This window comes from Gastrolobium bilobum, unplaced genomic scaffold (assembly GCF_033153095.1).
Source record: "Gastrolobium bilobum isolate Gb01-03AN ecotype WA unplaced genomic scaffold, APGP_CSIRO_Gbil_v1 utg24462, whole genome shotgun sequence".
NCBI classification, from domain to species: Eukaryota; Viridiplantae; Streptophyta; class Magnoliopsida; order Fabales; family Fabaceae; genus Gastrolobium; species Gastrolobium bilobum.
Window position 1 is genome coordinate 21,123 of NW_026897771.1, and position 16,455 is coordinate 37,577.

Here is a 16,455-nt window from a genome sequence, read left to right on the forward strand (position 1 = left end):
TTCCTGACGAATAAAAAAAAACTCACTATATTTATTTTTTAATTGACAATGATTTTGAAATATGATTCTCGTCTACACAGTGATATTTTGAAATCTTTATAAATTGAAAATTTTTAAATTTACTATTAACAATGATAATTTGACTATTCAATTTTTCCCTTTTTATTCAAAAGAAAAGATATCATATCCACTCTATTCTCGTGCATGTTGTTGTTGTATAATTAAGGAAAAAAGGAAGAAAAAACAAACAAAAATCATATTGTTATTTTTGAATTTTCAAGGATTATGAAATGTAATTCTCATTATATTGTGATATTTTGAAATCTCTGTAAATTTAAAAATATCAAATTTATTATTGACAATGATAATTTGACTGTTGATGTTTTCATTTTCTGTCCACAAAATTCAATGTACTCAACTTTATTTTTGGTAATAAGGAAAAAGAAAAATTAATATTCATTAATAATATTAATATGGTTACACGAAGATATTTCATAACTCCTTTAAATTTAAAAATATCAAATTTTTATCAATAATAATAATAGTAGAGAAAAACGTTTTAATGAAACGACGTCGTTTTTAAGCATAATTGATAATTTTTTCATATTCTCTTTCATCCATTTTCTCTCTCTTCCAAATTTTATGGAGGAGAGAGAATGTAAAAATTACTAATTATACACCAAAATGATGTCATTTCTTATAAAATGTCCCAAATTTGAATACTTCAAACGGTGCATTGTATTTTCTACTCTCCATTTTTTTCTTCCAAAAAATGGTGTTTCCCAACCTTGCATTTGATAATGACATCAATGAATACAAAGGTGAAGATATTCATTTTGCAATATATTACAATTGCTACAAATGGAAATCCAAACAAATTTTTAGATAATTTACATGAGAACGATAGCATGAGTTTAATGAAAATTTAATTTTTCCACTTTTAGAAACGTTTCAAATTTGAATTTTTTATTTCCTAAGTGGAAAAAAAATTCAACATTCATTATAAAATATTTCACTTTTCAGATTTGAATTTTAAAATTTGAACTTGATGTGTGGGAAAATAGGTCGTCATTTATTACAAATATAAAATTACACTACTTTCTGCATTGGAAATTGTGTCTATTGATTTTGCTACGTTCAAGAAAAATTATAATAACAATGAAACCACTTTAAAATATTTCATGTTTAATAAGTTTCTAAATTTGAAATTTTAATTCAAATTTTTAATTCTATCACTTCTTGATGCATTGAAATTGGTTAAGTCTATTAATGATATTTATTATTATACCTAAAAAAAATTTATACATAGGTAATTGTTAACCCTATTAATATCCCACTATTGAGCTTAATTAGTAAAAAAAATAAAATTATTTTGTGTATAAACTTATATATTAAATAATATTTAAAATTATAAAAACATATGCATAGTTGATAAAAACAAATTTAAATTTAAATTTAAATAAAAAATGAGAAATGACATATTTATACTTTAAGAAGAAATAAATTAAAAATTTAAGTTAAAAAAGAATACAAAAAAAGGTATGCGTACAAGGGTTTTTATTTAAAAATATCAACATAAAGTTTTTAAATATATAGGTATAATCAATACAAAAAATTATAAAATAATAAATTAAAAGATTAAAAAATTAATTTTTCAAAAAATATGTATCATTAATAACTATTTTTTTATTAATTTTAAAATATTTTAAATTAAAGTTGTTATTAATTTGATAATGTTTTAAATTAAAATTGTTATTAATTCATTTTCGTGAAAGTAGTGCAGCTTTTTATTATGGTTCAGATTTTAAATTAAATCATGTTTCTTATATAATTAAATTTAACTCGCAAAAACTATAATGTTTTTAATTAAAAATTTAATATGAAATTATTATTATTGTTTTTGTTTAAAAAAACAATTTTTTACAAGTCTGTTTGAAATTGGAAACGTTGGAAACTGACATTTAAAGTTTGAAATTTAACTCCATAATTCAATATGAAGGTAGACGGTTTCCTTCTTGGTATGTCTGACTTTTTGTATTGTAAATTTTTTTTTTACAAAATTATTTATATTGTAAAATAAATTTGAAATTTGGAAATAAATTAAATGAAAAATTATGTGAACAATTTTTGGTCGCACACAACTCATCAATGTCCCACTGCATTTTACATTGAAATTTTCAAATTAATAATAATTCAACTCTTCTAAATTTTGAATTTATGTTTAAATTTGAATTCTGAATTTGAATTTTTAACTTTGTAATGGTGGGAAAACTTTTGGAAAAATTTTTGTGGAAGACAACTGATTTAATGTCTCATTACTTTGTTTTGTTGTATATTATGCGCAAAAAATACCTCTACTTTTCTTTTGTTGAATGTCTCACAATTTTTTTCAGTAATTATTAGCCCTATTAATGTTGCATAAAAAAAACATTAAAAAATATATTGTAAAATAATAAAATTATTAATATTGTAAAATAAATTCAAAATTTTAAAATAAATTAAATGAAAAATTATGTGAACAATTTATGGTGGCAGACAACTCATCATTCAATGTCCCACTGAATTCTACATTGAAATTTTCAAATTAATAATAACTCAACTCTTCTAAATTTCGAATTTATGTTTAAATTTAAATTTTTAACTTTGTAATGGTGGGAAAACTTTTGGAAACATTTTTGTGACATACAACTGATTTAATGTCCCATTACTTTTTTTTTTGTATATTATGAGTAAAAAATACCTCTACTTTTCTTTTGTTGTATGTCCCACTATTTTTTTCAGTAATTGTTAGCCCTATTAATGTTGTATAAAAAAATTAAAAAAAAATATTGTAAAATAACAAAATTATTTATATTGTAAAATAAATTCAAAGTTTTAAAATAAATTAAATGAAAAATGTTAACAATTTATAGTGGCAGACAACACATTCAAGGTCTCACTGCATTCTACATTGGAATTTTCAAATTAATAATAACTCAACTCTTCTAAATTTTGAATTTATGTTTAAATTTGAATTTTGAATTTCAATTTTTAACTTTGTAATGGTAGAAAAACTTTTGAAAAAAAATTTGTGGCAGACAACTCGTTTAATGTCCCACTACTTTTCTTTTGTTGTATATTATGAGTAAAAAAGATCTCTACTTTTCTTTTGTTGTATATCCTACTATTTATTGCATGGATAATTGTTAGCCCTATTAATGCTGCATGAAAAAAAATTAAAAAAATATTGTAAAATAACAAAATTATTTATATTGTAAAATTAATTCGAAATTTGAAAATAAATTAAATAGAAAATTATGTGAACTTGATATGTGGGAAAAGAGTTCAGCATTAATATTTATGCACTTGGAAAAGATATATATAATAAATTTGAATTTAATATGAAATTATAAATTAAACAATAAAATATTTAAAATTATAAAAATACATTTATAGTACATAAAAATTATTTAAAATATCAAATTTAAATGAAAAAATAAGAAATGGCATAATTTATACTTTACAAAAAATAAATAAATTTTTTAAATTATACATGTATAACCAATTAAAAAAATATACATGTATTTTTTTATTAAAAAAATATTTAACATAAACATTTTAAATATACATGCATAACCAATTAAAAACATATATAAAAATCATAAATTAAAATATAAAAAAAATTTATATAAAAAAATATGTATAATTAATATAAAAAATTTAAATTTTAAATTTAAATAAAAAATGACGTCGATCATTCTGTAAAAAAATTTATTAAAAGTTAAGAACTATTAAAATGAAAATTTTATTTAGTACATAAGAAACAAATTAAACTTTTATTTTTTTTTATTGCAAGAGTGTAATTAACACAAATACTTACAAAAAATAATTATTTATATAAAATACTGACAGTTAGAGGTGAAAAACTGGGCTCGGCCCGGAGGGCCGACCCGCCAATAGATTTTTATAATTCAATTGAAAATTTATACTTCTTCTTTTATAATTAAATTACTAAATCTGATTTCGATTTTTGTAAATACAAGTTTTAGAAATTCCAAAGACTAACGACATTAATCCTTGCAAAAAAAAATTATTTATATAAAATGCGAACAGTTAGAGGTGAAAAAATGGGCTCGGCCCGGAGGGCCGGCCCGCCATTATATTTTTATAATTCAATTGAAATTTTATTCTTCTTCTTTTATAATTAAATTACTAAATCTGATTTCAATTTTTGTAAATATAAATTTGTGAAATTCCAAAGACTAACGACATTAATCCTTGCAAAAAAAATAATTGTTTATTATTATTTTATAAATGTGATTGTAGTAAATGAAATTTCATATCTAAGTTAAAATATAAAAACCTAGACGCAACTATAAAAACCTTTTACATGCTGATAGTTAGAGGTGGCAAACTGGACTCGGCCCGGAGGGCCGGCCCACCAACATATTTTTATAATTAAATTAAAATTTCATCCTTCTTCTTTTATAATTATATTCCTAAATCTGATTTTAATTTTTGTAAATACAAATTTGTAAAATTCCAAATGCTAAGGACACAAATCCTTGCAAATAATAATTATTTATTATTATTTTTTAAATGTGATTGCAATAAATGAAAGTCTACCTCAAAGATTAGTATAGTTGCTTTGATTCTGTTTATATGCATTTGTTGCAGTGTAAGCAAAAAATATGACTCATACATGCTTATTTGATTCATTCAAATCCCGTTCAGACAACATTTTTTTTGGTCCTTAAAAAAATTTAATCCAATCTTTTTTTTTTTGCTGATACTATGACTTTTGGGTGTTAACATATTAGTGTTACTTATTTAATGAGTTTTTGCCTTCTGTATCATAAACACAAGGAACGGAAATCACACAGGAAATGACATGTTTAGTAAGTGTTGAACTCATCCCTCCAATGATTGCTATGAAATGACACTGAATGAATAGCATTTTCATATTATAGGTAAAAGTTGATCTTTTAAATCCATATTTGTTTGGTGTTATTGTTACCTTGATTTTGTTGATCAATGTTATAGTTAGCAATGATTTGTTTGCATTTTTTTTATATCCCTTCCTTATGTTAACTTGGTGTATTATAACGTAATTATGATGTAATTGTTTGCAAAATTAATTATCCCTCTAAATAGCATATTTTTGTTTGTGGTTGATATTTGTAAAGTTCTGTGTCAATGCTGTAATTTTTTCCACCTGAAATATATAACAAAATAACAACACAATTTTTTGTAAGTATAAGATTTACAGTGCGATTAACCAACCACGGCGAACGACAAAATTTTTGATCTTTTTTCCCCGTGCATCGCACGGGTAATATACTAGTTTTGAATGAAACGACGTCGTTTTTAAGCATAATTGATAATTTTTTCATATTCTCTTTCATCCACTTTCTCTCTCTTCCAAATTTTATGTAGGAGAGAGAATGTAAAAATTACTAATTATACACCAAAATGATGTCGTTTCTTATAAAATGTCACAAATTTGAATCCTTTAAAAGAACAAACGTTTTCCTTTTCATTCCTTATTATAAAAAAATATGATATTGATTTTCTTTTTATTTTCTTATTTGTTTTTGCTCTAGCCTCATTTATTCAAATAAATATCAAACAGCAAGCACAGTCAAACTACGTATATAATTTGACTTTATTGCAAGGCCCATTTGGTCAACTTTGATCGAATAGAGGAAGATTAATATATAATTTAAAAAGTATGACAAAATGATACATTCATTTAAAAGAGGACAATTTGGTTAATCAACCTAAATTATTCAACTTGAAAATTAGAAATATATTAAACTTATATATTTTAACTAGATTATAAAGCAATGGACCAAGCTGCCCATTTTAATATCATGAAATCATTAGCATTTGATGGGGGTAAAAAAATTAAAATGTTTTAATTTCAATAAAAAAAAAATGAAATTGTAGTAACTTGGATTTTTTAACACCAAATAATGGGGGAAAACTGATAAGCCTTACTCTAACTCCACCTTTCACATGATAAGATTAAAATGTTTAGGACCCACTTGAAGTTTAATACTAAGAGAAAACAACAAATCATGTTTGTAAGTATTTTTGTTGTTGAGCAAAATTATTACAAACCCAACCTTGGGACCAAACTTATCAAACCAACTCAAAAATGTTGAAAACAAAAACAGAGAAAAAAATTTCGTTGTTATAAAAGCAGGAGGGTAGAAAGATTTAGTGAGGGAGAATCTTGGGCTGCAAATGCGTGATCTATTCCCTGGCTTCCTGTCATTTGACATCTCTGTTGAAAGTATAAGTGAAAAAGCAGATGAAGGAGAATGAACAATGAGTTATAGAAAGTGCTAGGAACTGAGACCAAAGATATGATGTCAGTAATAAATCATCTTGCTGAAAATGCCATTTTAGCACAGGTAGACAGACCTGCAGTGGTGAATGTTGGCCCCTCCCTTAATTTTAATTTTTTTTTAAAGAATTTTATGCATAAAATAATATTTTTTTAATAATAATGGCTATTAGTACTAATAATTAGTCTCTCCCTCAAAATTATTTATACTAGTTAGTATCTCCTATTAGTCTTAATAATACTTATAATTTTGAACTTTTATTTTCCCCCTTTATTATAAAAAATCCTAGATCCGCAGCCGGGCAGAAGTAGTCATGTTAGCATAATAATGCACAATGAAGAGCCAATAAATTGTACATAATCAAATTGGAATGGAACTGCAATTTGTCCACCACAAGAATATATCTTTGGAACATCTTAAATAACTACTCCAGCAGAATAAGAACACACAACCTTACTTGTGGAACTGTTTCAGAGAAACAAATAAGATGAGAATTTCAGTGCAAAATGTGAAAAGGAGGACAAAATAACTGAGATAAAAGAAGATAAATCTTCCATGAAGCTTATGAAAAAAAAGAAGAAGAAAAAAGAATATTGTTCAAGGAATTCTACATCAGTAAGTTGTTTGAGTGACCATAATTTTTTATTTACTCTAATTTATCCTTATAGAATAAATATATTACCATGATTTTTACTAAAAACAACAACAAATAAAAAGTCAATTTTTCAAAAGTCTGTTTGAACTGGCTATTTTTTGGACTTTGAATGAAACATGAAACATGATCTTTGAATGATGCAAAAGTTAGTAGTTAATGAATCATGATTTTTGAATAATGGTACATATATACGATATGCAGGATTAAAAAAATTAATTTAAAATATTTTGTTTAAAATTATAATTGTTAGAAGAGTAGGGTTATACTGACAAACTTTTTTTTTACAAACTTACAAATTACACTATGTCTGACTAGTGATACTCTATTCAAGAGTGTATTACCAGTCAGACATAAGGTAGTTTGCAAGAGTTTGTAAAAAAAAAGTTTATAAATATAACCTTTACCTTGTTAGAATTGTATAAATAAATTAAAAAAATTAAAAATTATTTTTTAATAAATTATACAATATTATGTTAAAAATGGTATTTTGATCGATTTATATCATGTATGGATAATATCGTATTCATCTCAAACACATGATAAGATAACATAATCCTATCAAATTACAAAACTAGTGTACATCAAATCAAGCAATGACATGATACAAGCTTATCACTCTCATATCCTTATCCAACTCTCTTATTCTATCTTATACACCAAACGGGTCGTGATATATGGGAGTGGATCATCTCATGTGAAAAAATGATCATGTGATCACGTTATTTGATCACAACCACTCATTGATGATGAAATAAGAGAGAGAAATATATAATTTTTAAATGAGTAGTGGTGATCAAATAACATGACAACATGATCACCTTTTCATATAAGAGGATCCACTCCCGTAATATATTGATTCCGGGGTAAAACATTAGTATGTTTATTTAGTGAAGAATTGTTTTCTCAATTAACATGAGATAAATTCATTTTTTTACACTCGCATATTGAGTGGTGAGACTCATTTATACATTTTTTCTCTCCTCTCTCCTATATATGTGAGTGTAGGAAAATAAGTTTATCTCATGTTCAATGAGATAAACAATTCCCTTATTTAGTTTGAGTAATAGGAATTATATATTTCTCAAGTTTTATCAACCTTATCTTTCTACGAGTCGCGTATGTTATTTTTTTAAAGGAAAATATTTCTGCTTTTATTGTAGATAATATTTATATGTCACATTCAAATAAAAATGTGGGAGTTATAAAAAAAAAGAGAAAAAATTAATGGAGTCCAACTCCCTTAGTCTATAAATGTTCAAGATAATGCAATTTTGTTTTTCGATGATTTAATACACATCTCATGTAATATAGTTAGCACTTGGTCCCTAAAAGAGGCACCAAGTCCTTCACCGAGAGCCCCTTATTAGCGAAATTTGTTCTGAGAGGGCTTAGAATTAAAAAAGGTGCAGGAATGATGTTAATGGCATCAGCTCTACTAGCTGAGGTTGGTAGAACCCCTTCTTCCCAAGCCTACTTTCCACTGTAAATTCCAACAAGGCATTACCTCCATCAAAATAAATGTTTTTCCCTTTTTAGATTCAAGCCCTCTACGGGCCATAGTATTAGTATTATTAGGATGTGATATTAAAAAACATGCTTTCTCAACCATGGCTTTAATGTCATCAATCACATCGAATCCTCTAGCTGAATTATTATTATCTGCCGCCGTTTTCTCTCCATTGAAACTGCTCGTATCATCCAGCAGTATATTGATGCATCACAGCCCTGATTGTTGCGTTAAGTGAAGCAGAGTATTTAAGTAAAGTCAAATTAATGTATATATTCACAAAGCAGTCATGGAAATGCTATCGAAGCAAGGAAGCTCCTATGCGAGTTTCATTTTTAATGGCTCTGATGACCCCTTTATTTACTATTGGTAATAGTTCAGGGCAGCTGCTCGAGTAGAAGTCTGCAGATAAACTCTTGTTGGCATCTGCTTCAGAAAGTGTAGTAGCAGCAACAAGAACAAACAAGAGGAAGTATTAAGAAGCCATTTAAGTTTTCATGCAGTACACAAGAACCAAATATTTGGTTCTTTATCTTATAATAACATATTCGATAGAACTGGTTAGTTAATTGAATCTATCCCATTTGATCTCAATAGCCCGAACCAAGTCTTTATCACTATCAGCATTATGGAAACAGTATCTTTTATACAAATAAGAGTAAAATGGACAAGTTAGCTCAATTATTAACATGGGTTAAAGGGAGACTTGGAGGGGGAGAAATCACAGGAATAATTGACATGAAAAAAATCACAGGAGTATTATTAGTGATAAAGAATAAACCTCGGGGTTTATGAGTTTTTTCCCTAAAAATTATAAGCCTTACTGATAGGTCGCTGTTGCACATGATCATACTAGAATATATAGGACCCACTTGATTTAAATGCAGAGATAACAGAAGTATCTCTATTTTTCCTCGTTATCTCCTCTTTCTGAAGGGCCGGCTTGGCTCAGCGGTAAGCTTGCTTGCCGTGGTGTGTCAGGTCGCGGGTTCGAATCAGCCTCTCTGCAAAAAGCAGGGGAAAGACTGCCTAGAGTATTCCCTTCCCCAGACACTCACGAAGTGGGTATTTGAACTGGGTCGGCCCTTTTATCTCCTCTTTCTAAAAGACATCACTGCTTCTCATGATTTCTTGTATGTTCTTGATGAAATATCATCATTTAAGCACGAAAACAGTCCCTTCGTTTACCTTATCTTAACAAGTTAGGCAATCAAAGCTCAACATTTTTTCTTGAATATCAAACGACAAAAGGTAAGATCAAATATCAACCATGCTTTGCAGAACCAAAATTGACTATACATACTATTCTAAGTTGGTTTCTGCGTTACTTTGGTGCAGCTACTAGGCTTGATGCATAGGAAATTTCGCCAGAATAGCACTAAACAGTTCAAAAACTTAGTCATTGGTAAGTCATGCATTAGAAAGCCACATATTTATGTTCCTTCAAACATGCATTAACAATGTGATGACAATCAAATTAGTACCAACCAGTGGTAGAACACGAATGCAGAATTTACTGGTCATACTAGACAACAGATAACTTGATATCTGATGACATTGCAACTATAGCAGATACTTAGAATATATCCTAAAAAGATGAATTCAATGAGAATGATTTGAAGCTCATCAACGATGATGAGCTACAGAAAGTGCTAAGAACTGAAACCAAGGCTATGATAATAGCAATGATTAAAAGCCATTTTAGCAGTGGTAGTTGTTGCCATGTTATCTTAACAACAGTCGGTGGAAAGCCAATGTAAGGTACAGAATCATCCAAAACAACTACACTGGCAAAGAAAGAACACAGGACCCTACTTGTGGAGCAGTTTTCACAGAAGCAAATTAGATGAGGAGAATTTTAGTGCAAAACGCGAAAAGGAGGACAAAAGAACTGAGAGGCAAGCAGATAAATATGCCATGAAGCTGATGAAAAAGAGAATATTCCACGCATGTTCAAGGAGTTCTGCCTCAACAAGTGATGTACCTAGAATAAATATATTACACATTGGCATAATCTTTAGTAAGAGAACTGATTGTCAATGTGTTACCCTAAAATTGTATTAAAAGATTTGAATTTTAGTAACCAGCATTCTTCAAATTGATTTTATAGGTTTGTATTTTAATGTTTTTGTATCCAGAAGATCTCTAGAAAGATAGAAGAAAATAAACAAACATTTTAGTGGGATTTAAATATACTAATATGAATATATGATTACAAGAAATATAATATATAGAAAAGTGAAATGCCACAGGCCAACATTATGGAGAATAAAGACATATATATATATATATATATATATATATATATATATTCAAGTGATTTCACTAAAAAAAATAAATCATTTAATGGTAATAATCATCTATCAATTTCTGCCTTTTCAGCTTCTGCCTTGATTTGGCTTCGCCTGATGATTGGTAATAATCATCTATCAATTCCTGACTTTTCAGCTTCCGCTTTAAGTTGGCTTCGCCTGATGACTAACTGCGTTTCGTAATCTATCGATTTCTGCCTTTTCAGCTTCCGCCTTAATTCTCCTTCATCTGATGATTCTCCTTCCTCTGATGATCCTCCTTCGTCTGATGAGACCCACACTGCACATCACATCAGTATAAAGAAGAACAGTAAATAATAATAAAAAATCTGAATCCACCAAATGAATACAAAACTACAATAAAGAAAGCATTAGTAAAGTAGACGAACCATCAGCATAGCTTCCTTTGTCAAGCAAAACCAAGCTGCATGTGAAGTCAGAAGCACATAAAGCCATGGCCATTCTTTTGAACCCAAGTTCTGTCATCTCTTGGCTCTTGAGATCATACGAATGCAATGACATTATTTCTCCAAAAATACTGCAACTTGGAATCACTAAAACTTCAGAGTTCATGCTCTGTCCCGATAGCCGTCTAATATTTCCCTCAAATGGAGAAAGACTGTAAAGTTTGCTCCATGACTCCTCTCTCTTCATCCATATATTAGTAGCATCTTTAGGCAGTCCTTCTGCAGGGTACTGTATAAGCGAGAGGCAACCATCGATAACAGTAATACCCAACACCCTGGAGGACCTAGCCAAAACTTCTGGAAGCTCCATCTTGCTGAACTTCTCCTCACAACATTGAACATCACTATGTGGTAATGTGTTGGTGGTTGTGGTTGCCAAACGTCACCACTAATCTGGTAGGCAAGCCAACGCACACTGTCCTGGAAAAGTAATTGCCGAAAATAACAATCCGCATAATTAAATAAATCTTGGTCGAATGGAGTATTAATATCCCTCCAAGCACCTTCGTTGAGGGAATACAACCCTACCTTAGGAGGAACATTGAAGCGGCGGCCAGTACTGTAACACATATGTACCACCTTGAAATCATTCTTCTTGGAATCAAACCCAAATCCAAACGGCAAACCAGACTTGAGATCTATGTTTGAGTTACATAATGTTTGGGAGAATGGGAATCGGAGGCTTCTCTGTGTCAGAGGGTTAAAGAGGATGAAATTCTTTTTCTCGTAGGAAGCGAGGCAAACGAGGCCGTTGACAGCGCTCACACAGCTGTACTCACATGTAGGATTTGGAAACGAGCTGCGTTCGATCATATTTGAGGGGGAGGATAGACAATGATACTGATAATGTGAGGTCTTGACAAGGAAGAGAGGAGTGGAGAGTGAGGGATGTTGATAAGAGGATAAGAAGCTGTGGCTTTTAATCAATAAGTTCCATGATTTACACACTGTCATACATTTCCCAACGCTTTTAGGCGGTAGGCGACGGAGGATTTGCTCCACTATATCTACCGGAACACAATATCCAGACATTGTGGCGCCGCCGATGAGGAGAGACAAAACCCTAAAGGCGAGTTTTGTGGGAAAGGAACAGAGCAAGAGAAGGGAAATGAAAGAGTATTCTCTTTCCTTTTCCTTATTTAGAGAGGGGAATTGGCTACTACTTATTTACTTACTACTCGTCTGTGATGTGAGATCCAATTTATAATAAATAATACCTCACCTTGCCGAGATTGAAAAAGCCCATAACATTCAAATAAATTAATCTACAAAAATAATTACCCGCCCTTTTTTTAAATTATTGGCTCATCTAAAAAATATTGCCCGCCCTTTTTTAAAAAAATATTACTAATTTATCTTATTTTCAAATTATATATATATAAATTTATTTTTCTTTTATTAAAGTCGACATCTATTTATTCAAGTAAATCTCGTTGAATAAATTGAATATTTTTGGTAATAAGGAAAAAGAAAAATCAATATTCATTAATAATATTAATATGTTTATGCGATGATATTTCAAAACTCCTTTAAATTTAAAAATATCAAATTTTCATCAATAATAATAATAATAATATTAGGGAAAAATATTTTCCTTTTTCAAATGACATAATTTTAACTCATTTTAAATGAAACGACATCGTTTTTAAGCATATTTGATAATTTTTTCATATTCTCTCTCATTCACTTTCTCTCTCTTCCAAATTTTATGGAGGAGAGAGAATGTAAAAATTACTAATTATACACCAAAATGATGTCATTTCGAATAAAATGTCACAAATTTGAATCCTTAAAAGAACAAACATTTTCTTTTTCTTTCCTCATTATAAAAAAATATGATATTGTTTTTGTTTTTATTTTTGGTTAGTCTCGTGCCTCATTTATTCAAATAAATATCAAACAGCAAGCAGAGTCAAACTACATATATAATTTGACTTTATTGCAAGGCCCGTTTGGTCAACTTTGATCGAATAGAGCACTCTTGTAAAACTCGGCCCGATCCGGTCGGGTCGACCCGGAACCCGGTGACCCAGTCATTGAACCGGTCCGGGTCAAGCATTGGACCAGTCATGCTTCGACCCGGTTAAAACCCGGCCAAACCCGGTCGGGTCAAAAAACAAAAAACCAAAATTGTTTCAACTTATCAGAAAAAACGTAGAACTCATTGTAAAAACTTTTTATAATTTTATTTGTTAGTATAATCTTCTACAATGAACTCAAATTTAAGTTTCCAATACTGAAGCAATTTGCGAAATAATAAATTAAGAAAATGTGACGTGTTATTTTAATGTAGATGAATTTAAAAAATATGAGTTCAATATCATTGAGAGGTATGTTTATGGGAATTCTGAGTAGCAATTTAAATTGACATAGTAATAGCGTGCATTTTTATTTATTTATGTTTCATGTTTTTTGAGTTTATTTAATGAACCTTATTTAATTCATTTTAGATATGACAATATAATTGAACTTATATGTTCATATCTATATATATTTTTACATATTTATATGTATCTGGGTCAATCGGTCCAACCAGTAACCCAGTACTAGGGATGGCAAAAACGAGCCAACCCGTCGGGTTGGCTTGCAACCCGTCCTAAATGAGTCGGGTTGGGTTGGCCTAAATGAGCTGCCAACCCGACTCAACCCGACCCGATACAACCCAGACCCAAACGAGCCAGCCCGCGGGTCAAACGGGCCAGCTCGCGGGTTGGGTATTTTTTTTTAATTAAAAAAATAATATGACTGTATTAAAAAAAAAAATAAGAAAGATTTACATTTTGAACTTATAAATAATTAGCTTTTCTAATTAGAAACTTATAAATTTTATTAAGAATAGGGTAACATTTTGGTCCATTTGTATGTTTATTGCTGTTAAGTTTTTTTTTTCATTTTTTTTTTTACCGTTTGATTTTATTTAGCTTAATTTTGATCAGTGGAAGATGAAAGCTTACATTTTGAACTTTAAACTTGTTTAGTACAAGACCATAAATAAGACTAGTTCCACAAAAATCAATTTTTTTGAGCCAACTCGCGAGCCAACCCGCGAGCCAACCCACTGGCATCATTTCGAGCTAATCAACGAGCTTTTTTTGAGCCAACCCGCGAGCTTTTTTCCGAGCCAACCCGCGAGCTGATTATCGAGCCAACCCTAACCCGGCTCGGGTCGGGCTGGGTTGAGTTTTCTGGCTCGTTTATTTTTTCGGGTCAACCCTAACCCGACCCATTTTTTACGGGTTGAGTGTGGGTTGGGTCGGGTCGAGCCGGGTTGGCCCGTTTTGCCAACCCTACCCAGTACCCCGACCAGGTCGATGCCTGGGTAAGGTTTAATAACACTGGAATAGAGGAAGTTAATATATAATTTAAAAAGTATGACAAACTGAAACGTTCATTTAAAAGGGGACAATTTGGTTAATCAACCTAAATTATTCAACTTAAAAATTAGAAATATATTAAATTTATATATTTTAACTAGATTATATAGCAATGGACCAAGCTACCCATTTTAATATCATGAAATCATTAGCATTTGATGCGGGTAAAAAAATGAAATTGTAGTAACTTGAATTTTTTTTACTCCAAATAATGGGGGAAAAATGATAAGCCTTACTCTAAGTCCACCTTGCACATGATCAGTGGTGGACCCAGGAAAAAAAGTTTATGTCCGCCCATGAAGTGGCGGGGATTCGAGGGCAGCGCCTTATTATTTTTTTTAAAATATTACAAATTATACCATATCGTCTTAAAAATAAAAATAAAAAAATATAACCTATGTCTACATAGCATGTACATGTACGCTTTTCTGCAGTTTCCCGTGGCATCGCAGAGAACCTTTGGTACTCGTCAAAGCGGGTAATGAAATGAAACCACTTAACCTTTTGTTATTCTTACTTTGGTGCTTTATGGGCTTTCATATTTCGTGTAGCGCTTGCTTGTTTATTGAATTGTGTTAGAGAAGCTATGTAACATGTGTGTGCATAAATTGCACGCTAGGTGTTTGATAAAATTGATGGTTCAGATTCATCCCTGTTCTGAATGTGATTTGTCATGCATGTAGCTAGTTGTGGTTTCTACAATAAATCAATTACAAAAGCCTGAAGGGGAAGTCCCAATTTTGCAAATTGTTGTTTGCTGAAATCCTCAACCCTGCAGGTTTATCTTCATTCTTGTTTCTGTATTATTAGGTTAGGTCCTTAGGGTTGGAAGCAATTGTTTTTTTTAGCTAGTCTAGCCTCATACTCTCAATTCGCTGAATTCTTTCTGATTATTCATTGAACCAATCAACTGTGACTGAGTATGTTGGAGTCTACGTGGTGGGTTTGTTGATTTTTCCTGTTTCTGTTCATGTGAATTAGTGTTAGCTTTGACAAACTGATATGTCTTTCTTATACCCGGAAAATGACTGATCCTAAACGGCCATGTATCCTGTGCATACATATGCATATGATTTTATTGGACTTTTTCCTGACTTAACTTTTCATGTGCTTTTGTATTATATTTTGTTATCCCCAAATATGAATTACATTCAGTCAAATGCATATAAAGGACTGTGCGTGTGTGTGTAGTTTCTGCTAAGTATATGTGAATTAATGTCTTCGGTTGCATCAGACAGTTTTCTTTCAAATTTGATGTCTTCACTTTCAAGCTAAAGGAAGTGGAAGCTATAAAATTTTTGGGGAATTGATCAATCCCCTTGCATATTTTGAGACACATCGAGAATGTGATTAATCTAGCAAAATTGTGGCGTCAGAGTTACAATGGGAAAACATTTCTTTGTTATTTCATCATGATTATTTGGTATTGGTTATATTAGTTAAAGGTTTCTAGTCTCGTTATCTCTTTTAGTGTTGCCTTGAAAATAAAAACTACTTGAGAGATGTCTTTATTATGAATTTTGGATTCTGCACTTGTTCTGTGGTTGGAGTTGTCGTAGTCGTAGTCGTAGATGTCTTAAAATAATGGTCATTGGATTATATTAATTTTCCAATAGTGCTGATTTCCTTTTTGTCATGTTCCAAGATTTAGATGTAACAGGGTTTTAAAATCCTCTATCATGATTCACTCAATATTTTAATTTATAATATGATCTACAGGAAAGTGTTATTCATTTTAAAGTTAAAGTACTTCAATTTTTGATGAACCATTTCAGTAATATATAATTACTTACAATTTCCATTTTTCG

General features: G+C 29.9%; 2 protein-coding genes across 2 annotated transcripts; both read right to left on the bottom strand.

The window, feature by feature from the left end:
* Positions 1-10,887: 10,887 nt before the first annotated feature.
* LOC133310146 (uncharacterized) lies at positions 10,888-12,027 on the bottom strand. Its single transcript, XM_061511040.1, has 2 exons — positions 11,196-12,027; positions 10,888-11,086 (listed from the first exon to the last, which is right to left on the bottom strand). The coding sequence occupies exons 1-2, from the start codon at positions 11,581-11,583 to the stop codon at positions 10,917-10,919; spliced, it is 558 nt and encodes a 185-aa protein (XP_061367024.1). The 5' UTR covers positions 11,584-12,027; the 3' UTR covers positions 10,888-10,916.
* On the bottom strand, positions 11,662-12,305 carry LOC133310133 (putative F-box only protein 10). Its single transcript, XM_061511028.1, has 2 exons — positions 11,777-12,305; positions 11,662-11,693 (listed from the first exon to the last, which is right to left on the bottom strand). The coding sequence occupies exons 1-2, from the start codon at positions 12,303-12,305 to the stop codon at positions 11,662-11,664; spliced, it is 561 nt and encodes a 186-aa protein (XP_061367012.1).
* Between the last annotated feature and the right edge of the window lie 4,150 nt (positions 12,306-16,455).